The following is a 15872-nucleotide window of genomic DNA, read 5'->3' as shown; positions in this document are numbered from 1 at the left end:
GTTGTTTTTCTCCTCTCTCTTAGTTGTAATTTCATTTATCTGTGTATTTTCTCTTTTTTGTATGTGAGTCTAAAGCTTTATAAATTGTATCAATATTTTCAAAGAAGCAGCACCTTGCTTCATTTGCCTGTTCTGTTTTTTTCTTCTTATTTTAGATGTTATGTGACTTATTTTTACTCTAATATTTATTTTAATTGTTCTACTAGTTTTAGACTTCATTTGTTGTTCTTTTTCGAGCTCCTTTAGGTGTAAGGTTAGATTGTTTATTTGAGATTTTTTCTTTCTTCTACTGTTTTATACTTCCCTTTTGTGATAGCTTTTGCTTCATCACAAGGATTTTGGGCTGTCATGTTTTCATTTTCACTTATTTCCGTGTATATTTTTTATTTCTTTTTTGATTTCCTGGTTGACCCATTTATTGCTTAGTAGCATGTTGTTTAACCTCCATATATTTGTGGTCTTTCCAAATTTTTTCTTGTGACTGACTTCAAGTTTCATAAAATTGTGATAAGAGAATTTGTATGATATGGTCTCAATATTTTTCTACTTGTTGATGCATGATTTCTGGCCCAATATGTGTTCTATTCTGGAGAACGTCCCATCTGTACTAAAGAAGAATGTGTATTCTGCTGTTTTACAATGAAATATTCTGAATATATCTGTTAAATACATCTGGTCCAGCATGTCATTAAAGGCCATTCTTTTCTAGTTGATTTTCTGTTTAGATGATTTCTACATTAATGTAAGTGGGGTGTTAAAATCCACCAGTATTATTGTATTATTATAAATGAATTCCTTTATGTTTGGTTTAAATTGTTTTGTATGTTTTGGTGTCAGAAATTGCAGGCATAAATATTTACAGTAGTTATATCTTGTTGGATAATCTCCTTTATTATGATACAGTGCCCTTCTCTTGTGACAGTCTTTGTTTTAATGTCTAGGTTCTGATATAAGTAATGCTCCTTCAGGTTTCTTTTGATATCCACTAACATAATGAATGTTTCTATATCCCCTCTTTATCAATCTGTGGTTCTTTAGGTCTAAAATTAGTCTCTTGTAGGAAGATGGTCCTTTATTTTTCTATTTTGACACCCTATGTCTTTGGAGCATTTATTCCATTTATTCAGAGTATTTATTTATTAATTTAACTTGAGAGAGAGAGAGAACAAGTGGGAGAGGGGCAAAGAGAGGGAGAGAGAGAGAATCCCAAGGAGATACCTCATGGCTCTGCATCTGAGGACTACCCTTTGGGCTAACTGTAGAGGAGTTGCTCCTGCACCCCAGTTGGGGTTAGAGTAGGAGTGCTCACCCGGGTTATGCTGAGTAAGCCACCTTGTCTGCATTTCCCCATGTAATGGATTACTTCAATAAACAAATCAGACCACACCTGGGTGAAGGTCCAAACACTCCACCACTACAAGCAAGAAAAAGCTTTGTAGATGACTGACCAGTGGGATAGAGCAGCCAAAAGGCAATAAGAGTGCATGCAAAACACTCCAAAAACTCTCCCTGAAGTGCCAGGCCCTGTATAGTGTATGACCCTTTTTTAATATAGTAGCACTTGCAGGTGCAGGACATATAACAAGCTATTAAAACATGTAAAAGACATAAACCTACCATAAATGATGAAAAGGAAGAATTCTCCTCAAAAAAAATCAAGAAGAAATAACAGCCAGAGAATTGCTCAAAACAGATGTAAACAATATATCTGAACAAAAATTGAGAATAATAGACATAAGACTAATAGCTTGGTTTGAAAAAATATTATAAGACAACAGAGAATCTCTTGCTGCAAATATCAAAGACCTAAGAAATAGCAAAGGTGAATTAAGAAATGCTATAAGTGAGATGAAAAATAAACTAGATACAGTGACAGTGAAGATGGAATAAGCAGAGGAGAGAATATGTGAAATGGAAGATAAAATTATGGAAAATGATGAAGCTGAAAATAAGGAAAGGAAATTACCAGATTATGAGAGGAGAATTAGAAAGCTAAGTGAGTCCATGAAATTAATTAATATCCATATCATAGGAGTTCTGGAAGAAAAGTGAGAAAAAAGGTCAGAAGGCTTATTTGAACAAATTATAGCTGAGAAGTTCCCTAATCTGGGAAAGGAAACAGGCATCCAAGTCCAAGAGGCACAGAGAACTCCCTTCAAAATCAACACAAACAGGTCAACACCACAACATATCATAATGACACTGGCAAAATACAAAGATAAGGAGAGAATTCTGAAAGCAGATAGGGACAAATAGACCTTAACTTATAAGGGTAGACACATAAGGGTAGTAGCAGACCTGTCCACTGAAACTTGACAAGCCAGAAGGGAGTGGAAGGAAACATTCAATGTGTTGAATAGGAAAAACATGCAGTGAAGAATCCTTTATCCAGTCAGACTGTCATTTAGAATAAAAGGAGAGATAAAGGCTTTCCAATATGAACAAAACCTAAAGGAGTTCATGACCACTAAACCAACCCTGAAAGAGATCCTAAAGGAGACTCTGTTAGTGGAAAGACTACAAAGGACCAGAAACATCACCACAAGCACAAAACCTATAGATAATACAATGACACCGAATTTATATATTTCAATAATCATTCTAAGTGAAAATGGACTAAATTCCCGAATCAAAAGACATAGGGCTTCAGAATAGATAAAATACAAGACTCATCTATATTCTGACTATAAGAGACTAGTTTTCAAACGGAGGACACCTGCAGATTGAAAGTGAGGGGATGGAGAATGATCTATCATGCTACTGGATATCAAAAGACAGCTGCAGTAACCATACTTATATCTGAAAAACTAGATTTAAAAACAAAGACTGTAACAAGAGATGTAGAAGGACATTATATCATAAAGGATCTATCCATCAAGAAGAGCTAACAATTGTAAATATTTATGCCCCCAATGTGAAACACCCAAATATAGAAATCAATTAATCACAAATATAAACATGTATATAAAATAAAACCATAATTTTAATTTAATAATTTTATATTTAATATCTTTAATACTCCACTTACATCTAGGTAGAAAATCAATAAGGAAACAATGACTCTGAATGACACATTGGACCAGATGGACTTAAAAGATATGTTGAGAACTTTTCATCCTCAAGCAGCAGAATACACATTCTTCTCAAGTGCACATGGAATATTCACCAAAATAGATCATATACTGGGTCATAAAACAGCCATTTACAAGTATTAAAAAGACTTGGATCATCCCACACATATTTTCAGATCACTATGAAACTTGAAATCAACCACAAGAAAAAATGTGGAAAGTCCTCAAATACACTGAGGTTAAAGAACATCCTATTAAAGAATGACTGGGTCAACCAGGAAATTAAAGAAGAAATTAAAAAATACATGGAAGCAAATGAAAATGAAAACACAACAGTCCAACTCTTTAGGATGCAGCAAACACAGTCCTAAGAGGAAAATACAGTGCAATCCAGTCCTATTTCAAGAAGAAAGAAATGTCCCAAATACACAACTTACCTTACACCTAAAGGAGTTAAAAAGGCAGCATCAAAGAAATCCCAAAGCTAGGAGAAGAAGAGAAATAATAAAGACTACAGCAGAAATAAATAACATAGATTAAAAAAAAACAGAACAGATCAAGATCTGGTTTTTTGAAAGAATAAACAAAATTGATAAACGCATAGCTAGACTTCTCAAAAGAAAAGAGACAGGACCAAAATAGATAAAATCACAAATAAAACAGGAGAGATCACAACCAACAGCACAGAAATACAAAAAAAAAATACTATGAAAAATCACTTGCCAACAACCTGGACAATTGGGGGGGGGGGAATTGACAAATTCTTAGACACTAACACACTTTCAAAACTCAAATAGGAAGAAATATAAAGTTTGAGGAGACCCATATCCATCAAAGAAATTGAATTGGTTATCAAAAATCTCCTGAAAAATAAGAAAGCTGGGGCTGATGGCTTCCCAGGGGAATTCCACCAGACATTTAAGGCAGAATTAATACCAATACTTCTCAAAATATTCCAAAAAAATGGAAGGAGATCTTCCAGGATCATTCTATGAAGCCAGCATTTCCTTGATTTCCAAGCCAAACAAAACCCCACTAAAAATAATTACAGGTCAATATCCCTAATGAACATGGATACAAAATTTCTCAACAAGATACTACAAAATTCAACAGTGCATTAAAAAAATTATTCACCATGATCAAGTGGGATTCATTCCTGGGCTGCAGGGCTGGTTCAATATCCACAAATCAATCAATGTGATACACCACATTCATAAAAGAGAGGACAAAAACCATATGATTCTTTCAACAGATGCAGGAAAAGCATTTGACAAAATACAGCATCCTTTCTTGATAAAAACCCTCATGAAAGTCATGATAGAAGGAACATGCATTAACATCATAAAAGCCATATATGAAAGGTCACAGCTAATATCATCCTTAATGGGGAAATCTCTCAGTTTTTCAGGAACACAACAGGGATATCCACTCCCACCACTGTTGTTCAACATAGTGTTGGAAGTCCTAGCATCAGCAATCAGATAACAAAAGGAAATTAAAAGCACCCAAATTGTCAAAGAAGAAGTCAAACTTTCACTCTTCACAGACGACATGATATTCTACATGGAAAACCTGAAAGACTCCACCAAAAAACTGTTAGAGCTGATAACAGTAATTAAGCAATGTAGCAAGATATAAAATCAATATACAGAAATTGGTCGCACTTCTGAGAAGCCTCCTCACCATGAGCATGGAGCCTGGTGTGAGCCTTGATCCCATGAACCATGAGATAAGGACCTGAGCTGAAATCAAAAGTTGGATACTCAACCAATTGAGCCACCCAGGTGCCACATTCAGAGTTATTGATAGGTTTGTTTTTATTGCCATTTTCCTACTTGTTTTGTCATTGTTTCTGGGGATTTTCTCTGATCCTTATTTCTTTGTCACTTTTGATCTTTCCTTCCCATTCAAAGAGTCCCCTTTAATATTTCTTGAATGGCTGGTTTAGTGGTCAAAAACTCCTTTAGTTTTTGTTTTTTTCTACTTGTTTTGTCATTGTTTCTGGGGATTTTCTCTGATCCTTATTTCTTTGTCACTTTTGATCTTTCCTTCCCATTAAAAGAGTCCTCTTTAATATTTCTTCCATGGCTGGTTTAGTGGTCAAGAACTCCTTTAGTTTTTGTTTGTCTGGGATACTTTTTATCTCTCCTTCTATTCTAAATGACAGTGTCACTATATAGACTATTCTCGGCTGCATATTTTTCCCATTCATCACTTTGAATATATCATGCCCTTTTATCTTGCCAAATTTCTTTTGAGTTATATGCAGCTAACCTTGGGGTCTTCTCTTGTAAGTTAGGGACTTCTTTTGTCTTGGTCCTTTTAGGATTTTTTTTTTGTATAGCTAATATTTTATAAATTTAATTACAATGTATTTTGGTGTTTTCCTGCTTTTGTTGATTTTGATGGAGTTCTCTGTGCTTCCTGGATTTGGATGTTTGGTTTTCTCCTTCAGATTCAGAAAGTTTTCTTCTATTATTTGCTCAAATAAAATTTCTGCCCTCTTTTCTCACTCTTCTTCTTCTGGGACTCCTATGATACAAATGTTATTATGTCTGATGTTGTCACTGAGTTCACTAAGTCTATTCTTGTGTTACATAATTCTTTCTTTTGTTCAGCTTCATTATTAGCTTCTATATGTATTCATTTCTCTGCATTTTCCACTCTTGTGTTCATTACTCTTAGTCTGTTTTGAATCTGTTATTGTGCTTTCAATTTCTGACAGATTTGTAACTCTTATATCTCTGATTTAACAGCCTCCCTGAAGCCTTCCATTCTTTTATCAAGTCCAGAATTATCCTTATGATTGATGCTTTAAATTTTCCATTAGGCATATTATTTACATCTGTCTCAATTAGATTTCTGGCCGTGACCTTATCTTTTTGTTTCATTTGGGATGAATTACCCCATCTTGGCATTTTGTCTAAGTTGCTGTCTTCTTCTCTGTGTTAGATAAGCCTGCTATGTTTTCTATTACTGAGAGTAATGGCTTTATGAAGAAGAGGCCATATACTGTCCAGATCCTGGAACTTTAGGGAGTGTCCTTGGTGTGTGCTGCGTGCACACTGCTGCTGTGTTTTGGCTGCTCTATCCTTCAGGCCAATCCTCCGCAGAAGATCTCCTTCCCTGAATTGGGCAGGGTTTGGACCTTGGCCAGAGTGTGCTGAGTTTTAACTAGGTGTGTACTGGTCTGCTTGTTAAATGAGAACTGATGCTACTTCCACTAGAACTGAAATGTTGTATAACCCTTTGGTCCAGAGACATTGTGTGCATGGTGTTTTCTGTTGGTCTTCTGGGGAAAGGTCCCAGATTGAGGCAAACTTGACTGAGAAAGGCAGTTCTGGCAGAGCGCAGGTTGTGGGACTTGGTGTAAGTAGGTTAGGCAGGCACTTTCAGCACTGTGCTGTTTACTGAAGGTGAGTCTGAGCTTACACTGAAGGTGGGGAGCCAAATGGTGCTGGCCATCTCCTTTGTCCATGAAGAGTGGTCTTCAGGCTTGATATTCTCAGGGAAGTACTCCCAGAATAGTGAATAATCTCCCCCCTGTGCATCTCAGGTATTTTTCAGATGGCCATTTTCATGCTATCCATGTCTGAGTTGTTTTCCTTCCTTCTCTACAGTAGTAGCTCAGTGCCCTCCAGGCTCTATTCCAACCAAGCCTGCTGACCTTTAAAATTCCAAACTTTAGGAATGTGTTGTAGGCCAGGGCCCTTGCTGGTTTTAGGAGGGTCTTACCATGCTGGTACTGGTGCAGTTTAATCCAAGAAGGTCAGTTTCACCAGAGCACAGGGGCATGGAACTTGGAGCAAGCAGGCTAGGCAGCCAGTTTTGGGCTCTGCTCATATACTGAGGAGTGGAGGAAGTATATGGCACCTGCAAGCTCTTTTGTACCCAGAGAGGCATCTCTGTGAACACCACCTCTCACAGATGCACTCCAAGAAGAGTGAACAGTCTCCCCCCATGCACGACTTAGGTGTCCAATGACCTTTAAAACTCCAGTCTTCAAGCACCGCTGGCTACAAGGACTCACAAAAACCAGCCCCTCTAATTTTCCCAACCAGTGGCCTTGGGAAATGTTCTCCTTGTGTGTTATCCTATGTGCTCCACTCTTGTCTTCCTTTCCCTGATACCAGGGCTTGCTCCCCTCTGAAGCAACTGCAATCTGTTGCTCCCCAAAACTGTGTCTTCACACTTCCTACCTTCTTCAATGTGGCCTCTTTTCTTTCTCTATTTGTGTAGTTTGTTATGTCCATCCTCAGATTGATCACTTGTGTGTTCAGAATAATATGATAATTATCTAGCTTTTTTTTTTCAAGGGATGAGAGGAGCTTTTAGTCCTCCTTCTACCCTGCCATCTTAGCGCCCCTCCCTAGGTAGCCTTTTCTATACCTCTCCAGCACACTTTAAGAACTCTTATTAACACATAAAACATAGAATTATAATTACCAGTTTATTTGTCTGTCTATAATAATTGCCTGTTTTGTAAAGGTAGGAGCAAGTATTATTTCCTACTGCATCCATAACTTCTAAAATTGTTTCTGCACCAACTAGGCTGCCTGCAAGCATTTACTCAATGAATAAATGGATGGAAGACAATGTGGTCAAGATTATGATCACCCTACATTTTAATATTAGAAACCTAGTATATGAATGGGATTATAACTTAGCCTGTAATAGGATGACAAGAACCTTATCTATGACTGAGATTAATGATCAATTTTTGGTATGGGACATGTCGCTCTCTAATCATGTTTAGAAGCTCACATTATAGCCAAGATTAACTTCAGATCTAGAGAGGGTGAGAAACTCAATATGCATCCAGAGTTAAGGCCAGTATAATGCTCCATGTGTGATCAATATTAGGCATTTCTTTGGTGAAACTAAGTACCCTATTCTGAAATTGAAAATGAGTGTTTCATAGAGACAAACTCAGGCTGTGACTTTATCCTGGTTAATATTATATTTTAAGTTCTCAAAGAGAAATTTAAAAAAAAGAAACAAGTCAGAAGGCTTAAGCAGAGGTGCTACACATCTTTTATCCCTTCAGCTAAGTGTTTCAACTCACCAGGATCAGCAGCCAGTGGCCAACCAGTGCTAGATTCTACCACTCCATGAGCATGCATAGAGTAGGGGCGGCTGGCATTATTCTTGAACACCACAGTTAGAATATCACCAACCTCTCCTCTGAGAAGTGGACCTAAAATATGCAAAAGAAGGAAAAGTCTCATTAGTGGAGTGTTGGAACAAGGGTACTAAAGGAATTGAAGAATGGACACACAGAGGAGCTCTCTAGAATTAAGGTTTTCAGTCATTAGACTGAAAATCATGACCAGTTCCATTTTTTTTTAATCCAGAAGCCCTTTAACTGATACTGCTACTTACAGGATGAGGATACTTCAACAAGAAAATTATGGCTCCAATTATCCTTATTTTACCACCCCAAATGTATGTATGTAGGTATGTATGTATCTAATCTATCTATCTATCTATCTATCTATCTATTATCTATAATATCCCAAGGATCTAGGTAATCAGGGCTCTGTGGAATCATTGTCAGTAAGGAGTTTAGCACAGAGTAAAAAAATGTTGGGGTCTCTGTAAAGGCCAATGGGTTTCTTCTCTGTGAGGACAAGAATGAGGAAACTCATTGGCCCATAAAAAGTGAATAAATTGTATGAATAACTAAACTGGGTTCAAGGGTAATACTGATTCCCTGTACAGTGCTTTTCCTATTCTTTCATGTTACTAAGTTCCCCTATCATTAGTATATTTAAAAAATCTATCACAATCAAACATCCCTAGAGAGATTCCTGGAAAAATATGGTTCATGTTACAAAAAAATTAATAAATCCTCCCTTTGATTGCTTATTTTTATGGTTGATTTAAAAAAATATATATGACTATTGTTCCATTATATAATAAGGAAAAACTAATTGAAAGAAAAAAAGGTCCTTATATGACATGGCATCCTTAGGATCAGCATAAACTTCTAACACAAGGAAGAACTCACCTAATATTCCCAAGTGTTCCTCTGGTCCAGTCCTTGGCCGAGGGATCTTGAATGTACCATCCGTGTATTCTCTGAATACAGCTTTCTTGTATCTGGAACCCAGGAGTCCATCCTGGTTGCTCAGGAAAATGTGACCATAACTAGTGGAATCCAAAGAGTGGTATCATCACCTGGCCTTCGACTCCTTAATTTCACTTATGAGAAAGCTAAGTCAGACCCAACATCATATCACAAATAGAATCCTTCTAATGTCAGATTTCCCACCACATTGGTCATATAACTGCAGTAAAGATAGCAGATTTAAGTATATATTAATGTTTCCTTGTTTACCATAATCCAGATAGGAATTTTTAGTACAATTAATATGGCCAGAACACTGGAATAAGAATCAGAAGCCCTGGGCTTAACTCCAGTCTTAGTGATTTCTCAGATGGAATCAGTTTGACAAAAGGACAAGGTACAAGGTGCAAGGAGAGTACTAACTTTTGCTGCTGCTGCTGCTGCTGCTGAGTAAGGAATGGGAAGAGGTAAGGAGGAAATGGAATTTTACAGATTCCTCCTTAAGGGATGCTTTCTGGTTTACAAATACCTTATTATTCATTTTATCATTTGACATTTACAATAACATAATGAGATAGGTAGAGGTGTAATCAGTGGTCCAGAGGTAACAGAACTTATCTTCATTTATACTGTCAGCCAGAAGGTATCAAGGGATCATGCACTTGGATTCAAGTTTGCTGCTTCCTCCTTATCTCTTTCTAGTCAATTTCTTTTAACTGTATCATGTCACTTTAAAGGTGAGTAAATTAAGGCCCAGGGAAGAAAATTCACTTTTTCTAGGTTTCAGAACAACTTAGCAAGGAAATGTCAACAATCAATAACCAACATAAAAGGCAAGAACTGCTAAATTGTTGTGAGAGCACCAAAATTGTAGTGGAAATTGATAAACTGTATTTCAGTTTCTGTTCTCCTCTGCTTCCTTTTAATGATAGAATCACCTAGATTGAACTGAGCACATGGCCACCTAACCATAGATTATATTTTCCAGGCTTTATTTATTTATTTTTACTATAGTTGACATACCATGTTACATTAGCTTCATGTGTACAACTTAGTGATTTGATAAATGTATATATTTGTGCTATGTTTACCACAAGTGTAGTTACTGTCTGTGCCAATACATCTTTATTACAAAATCATCGACCATATTTCACATGCTGTGCCTTATTCCATAACTTACTTATTCCTTAACTGGAAGCTTGTACATCACCCTCCCCTTCATTCATTTTGTCCAACCATCTACCACCTCCAAGTCCCAGACTTTCTTGCAGCTAGGTATGGCCACATTAATAAGTTCATGATAATGGATTATGAGAGAAAGTGATGTCTACAACTTTTAGGTCCTTGTCTTATAGACAGTGATGCTTGCCTTGGACTGCTTTCTCCTTTTGTGATAGCTTGGAATCTCTACAACAAAAATCGGCATCTTAGCTACAGAGATGAAAGAATGTATTACGAGTGATTAGTTTAACTACTGGTTCTGGTCTGTTCATATTTATACTAGTATGTGAGCAGGAAATAAAATTATAACTCACGTAAGGCACTCTATGTTGAGCTTTTTCTGCTATACAGCTTAGCCTGTAGCTTAATGACATTTTGTCAAGTGATGGGTAAGCTTGGGGTGTTCAGTCTTTTGAGTGATACCTCTACAAAATTTAACTTCTGGTATAGGTGCTACTAGCTACCAGAAGAAAAGAGGCAAAGATTAAGAGCATGACGGTGTGGATAAGATCTTTTACTTCAGGCCTATAGCATTGCAACATAGAAGAAGTGCTGAGTTCCAGCTTATCTGCATTCCACCACCGGTTCCAGATTTCCTGGTATCCTATTACGTGACCTTAGATAAGTCCTCTTCTCAGAATTTTAGTATCCTCCTTATTGGTAAAATGATGCAGAGTCTCTGAAAGTGTGATATCTTATTTTCTGAAGCCTTACCTGTCCTTCTCAGACTGGTTGTGCCATTCCAGTTCCCAGCTCCTGTCAGGGCAATAGTCCCACTCCACCTCTTCTGCCATGATGTAGTAGATTCTTGCAGCCTGGTATCGATGATGATAGTCAGGTTGGTGGCCAGGACACTGGGAGACATTATAGATTGCTTTCATCCCTGATTCTCTATGGCTGCCTGCTTGGCAGTAAATCTCAAATATCCCTAAAGAAAGAACAGAGAGCAAAACCTGAATCTGAATATCCCTGCATAGCGCCTGGGGGATTCCCTGCCTCTCTCTAGGCATACTGCACAGAGTGTGTAGTTTCAAATAAGGTTCTTCTATGCATTGGATAAAATATTATTATTTTTTAAAGTTTATTTATTTTTGATACAGAGAGGGGAGACAGAGAGAGAACAAGCAGGGGAGGGGCAGAGAGAGTGAGAGGGAGACACAGAATCCAAAACAGATTGCTGGCTCAGAGCCTGACATGGGGCTTGAACCCAAGAACCTGAGCCATCTAGGCTCCCCACAGATTATTATAAGTGTATTGAAAGCAATGAGCACAGAGGTTAAGAAGCTCTGCTTGCAAAACTACCATTGTTTAGGTTTAAAACTAAACTCTGCCTCCAGGATGGACAACTTTTCTCTGTTAACCCAGGGCTTTCCCAGTTTTAGCACTGAAAGTCCCATACTCTGTGAAAAATCCTCAGTTCTGAGCAAAGTGGGATAGTTGGTCACCCTATCTGACATTTATTAGCTATATAACTTGAAGTAAGTTAAGCCTCTGTATGTTTCAGAGGTACAATGGGAGTCATTTTACTTATTTCACTGGGCTGTTTTAGAATTAAACATAATAATGTTTACACATTGCTTAGCATAATACATAGTAAATTTTAATAAGTAAAGTTATAAATACGTAAATAAAATTGTAATAATTATTATTCCAAACAATTCATTGACCAGTGTCTCTATTTTCTACCAAGTATCAAGGAAATAAATGTGGGCTTAAATAGAACCCCCCAAAACAAAAACAAACAAACAAACAAACAAAAAACTTGGTTATAGGGATGCTTATATCAGAGGGCTTTGGATTGGCCTTACCTAGGTTTTTATAATAAAAGGTTTGGATACCAGGCTTAAATGTGAGAGTTGTGGAGCTGCCTGGAACTGATATCAAGCCCCAGTCTTTCTATGTCAAGAACATTAAGGCTTATAGAATGTTAATCAGGAGAAGATGACTTTCTTACAACATTTTTTTTTCATCATTCCTTCCCTTGCTGTCCATTACCTATCCCATCACTACAAATTCTTTTCTCCTGGCTTTCAAAGGCCTCTATGAGGTGGCTCCAGACTATGATCCAGTGCCAAATGCACCTAGTGATCCAACTAAAGCTGTCCCTGACATCCCTTATCACATATCTCATTTCTATCTTGGAATTTTCGCTCATGTTGTTCCTCCCTAGAATGTACTCACCCACCCCTCCCCAAAATACCTAAGAGAGCTCACTCATTTTCCAAGACCCTACTCATGTTTCATTTCTTCTAGAAATCTCTCCATGACTATTCTGGCCCACAGTGACTTCTACATTCTTGGCCTCTCTATTTTTATCTCATTTTACCTCTAAACCACATGGTTAAGGACTAAGTGCTCCTCTCTTTACGAAAGAGTTTTTCACTCATTTATATACTTCTTGAAAGATTCTACTCTTTTCTTTCCACAACTACTCCCCAACTCTTCTCTGTCCCCTACTGTCCCACATCTATTCCATCAGTAAATCTTATCAGCTATTCCTCAAAAATTATCCTTTCATTTTCACCCTCACTCCCCTAGTCAAAACCACCATCATCTATCACATGGAAAACTTTAGTAGTATTCCAAATTTCTTCTCTGCTTCTTCCCCTTCCTTCTTCAACCATTCCTCACATAGGATTCAAGGCTCTCTTTAACGAATATTATTCAGAACACATTGCTCCAATGCTTTAAATGCTTCCTTTATACTAAGAATGCAATCCAATCTCCTAAGTATAGTCTATAAGACCCTACATAATATGAATCTTGCCAGCCTGATATAATGTCAGTCACTTTCCTAGCTTACTACAATCCAATGGTACTGACCTTTCTGACCCTTGAAAATCCATGCTTCTTGCCAGTTTAGGACATTTTCACTTGCTTATCCCTCTGTTTGAAACATTCTGCTCAGAAAACTTTATATAGCTCTTTTCTCCTCATTATTTAGGTGTTAGCTTAAATATCACGTTCTCAAAGATGTCTTCCTGATCATCCTGTCTAAAGTAATGATGCTCCTATCATTTTATCACATCACTGTATTTTATTTCCTTCATGACATATATCCCAATCTAAATTGATTTTATTGTTTTATGTAGGTTTTGATGTGTTTATTGTGGATCTTTCCTGAGAATAAGAATCATTGTCTTTTCACCTTTATTCCCCAGTGTTAACACATTGAAAATGTGTTATAAATACGTTTGAGTAAATAAATGTATATGCAAATGAATGCATATATAAACATATATGCTGCCCAAAGTCATAGATCAGAAGTTGGTGTGGGGAAGAAAGTCTGATGATCACTGAAGGGAATGAAACAAATAGAAGACATTCTAGGAAGTCATGTGACTTTGGACTGGTACATCATCTAAATTTTTTTCTGAACATTGTTATCCAAGCCACTTTTTCAGCACTCCTCTGTCCTTGGAATCTGAGCCTCCTCCTAACTCTTTGACCACTTATTTGCTGGTTCCTTACTTTGACTTCTCTTTTCCTTCTTGGCTCTTAAATGTTGATTTCTGCTTTAAGTTTTCTTTCCTATCACTTTACATGCTTATGGACATGAACTATGAGACCATTCAAATTTGCTCCCCAAACTTTACATTTCTACCCATAACAACCTATTGTGAAATCCACACCATCTGTATTTCATGAGGAACTTAAAGCTCAACATGCCTTAAAATGAGTACTTTCTCTGCAAACCTTATTACTCTGCCCTTGTTTCTGTATTTGCTCATTTGGTTAATGGTGCCACAAAACATATAATACATAAGCTAGAAACCTTGGGTGTCTTTTATTCTTGCTCAGCCCCTCAGAAAAGTTCTTTATTTTCTCTGTCAAATGTCCCTTAACTGTAACCCTTCTTTCCATGTTGCTTCCACCCATTGGTAGCCTCTCATCACCTCTTGCAATAGCCTCCTACTTTACATCACTTAAGCCTTACTTCTCAGTATTCCTTCACAGGGCTGATAGTAACAATTTGCATGGGATTATTCTTTATTGTTTAAGACTGTCCTACATATTGAATAAAGTTTTAGCATCTTTGACTCCAATTTTCTTTTTATATGTATTTTTTTTAATTTTTTTCAACGTTTATTTATTTTTGGGACAGAGAGAGACAGAGCATGAAAGGGGGAGGGGCAGAGAGAGAGGGAGACACAGAATCGGAAACAGGCTCCAGGCTCTGAGCCATCAGCCCAGAGCCTGACGCGGGGCTCGAACTCACGGACCGCGAGATCGTGACCTGGCTGAAGTCGGACGCTTAACCGACTGTGCCACCCAGGCGCCCCTCTGACTCCAATTTTCTAAATAATAATATGACCCCCTCCATATCCCTTGTCATTGTGACAACTAAAAGTACCTCCAAACATTTCCAAACAGTTTTTAGCATACTGCCTTGAGTTGAACGTCACTGAATAAAACCAATTTATGTAACCTTTCTCAGGCAGATGCTTCTACCAAGTCACTATCATAAGCTTCCTGCTTCCTATAATGTTCCCTTCACCCCCCCCATCCCCTTTCTTTGCTGGGTGACAGTTTACTCATACTTAAATGCTCAGTTTGAAGGCCTGATTCTGTAGGAAAGCTTTACTCTACAAGTCAGACAGAATTTGTTATAGCTTGCTGTGTATTACCATAGCTCTTGGGACAATGGTGTCATCATTTCCATTTCACAATAACTATGAGCTGCCTAATTCATCTTTACATCCCTATATCTATACCAGTAAGTGGAAGAAAACATATTAATCATGTTTTGTGAAAATTTAATTGTAAAATAAAAGGAAAATAAGATGTGAAGACTAAAAATGAAGGAAAAACAGAGAGGAAGACATAGAGAAATAAAAGGTATATACAGATTGGAAGAAAAAGGATAAAGAAGAAAACAGGAAGAAGGGGAAAGAAAAGACATAAATAAAAGAGAAAGAAAGAAAAATGAATAAAAAGGGAAGGTAATGGGAAAGAGGGAAAGTCAAAAAAGGAGGGGAAAACAAAGGAAGAAAGAAAAGTTGAAAAAAGGTGAAAATAAAGGAAAGGAAGGAGAAAAGAGAAAGAAAAAAGAAAGAAGAGAGATAAAAAGAATGGAAGAAAAAAAAGAAAAAGAAGAGACAGAAAGTAATATACATAAAAATAGATGGGAGTAAAAGAAGGAAAGAATGAACAAATGAAGAGAGATAAGAAATGAGAGATAAAAAGACATAAGAAAGGAAACAATAAAACTAAAAGGCAGACTACAGAATGGAAGAAGATATTTGTAAATGACGTCTTATAAAGGGTCAGTAGCCAATATCTTATAAATAACTTATCAAATTCAAAACCCCACAAAATAATCCAGTTAAAAATGGGTAGAAGACATGAACATACATTTTTCCAAAGAAGACATCCAGATGGATAACAGACACATGAAAAGATGCTCAACATCACTCATCATCACTCATCATCAGGGAAATGCAAATCAAAACCACGATGAGATAGCACCACACACCTGTCAGAATAGCTAAAATTAACAACACAGGAAA

General features: G+C 37.0%; 1 protein-coding gene across 2 annotated transcripts in view; it reads right to left on the bottom strand.

The window, feature by feature from the left end:
• HEPH (hephaestin) overlaps nt 1-15872 on the bottom strand; it is a 75641-nt gene that overhangs the window by 27533 nt on the left and 32236 nt on the right. For both annotated transcript variants that reach the window (XM_032592211.1, XM_032592210.1), the window contains exons 12-14: nt 11077-11290; nt 9082-9221; nt 8137-8268 (exon numbers count right to left, since the gene is read on the bottom strand). In XM_032592211.1, coding sequence (XP_032448102.1) covers nt 8137-8268; nt 9082-9221; nt 11077-11290 — 486 coding nt within the window. The remainder of the gene's footprint in view (nt 1-8136; nt 8269-9081; nt 9222-11076; nt 11291-15872) is intronic.

This window comes from Lynx canadensis, chromosome X (genome assembly GCF_007474595.2).
Source record: "Lynx canadensis isolate LIC74 chromosome X, mLynCan4.pri.v2, whole genome shotgun sequence".
In the NCBI taxonomy this organism is placed as follows: domain Eukaryota; kingdom Metazoa; phylum Chordata; class Mammalia; order Carnivora; family Felidae; genus Lynx; species Lynx canadensis.
This window is presented reverse-complemented; position numbering and strand designations above follow the sequence as displayed.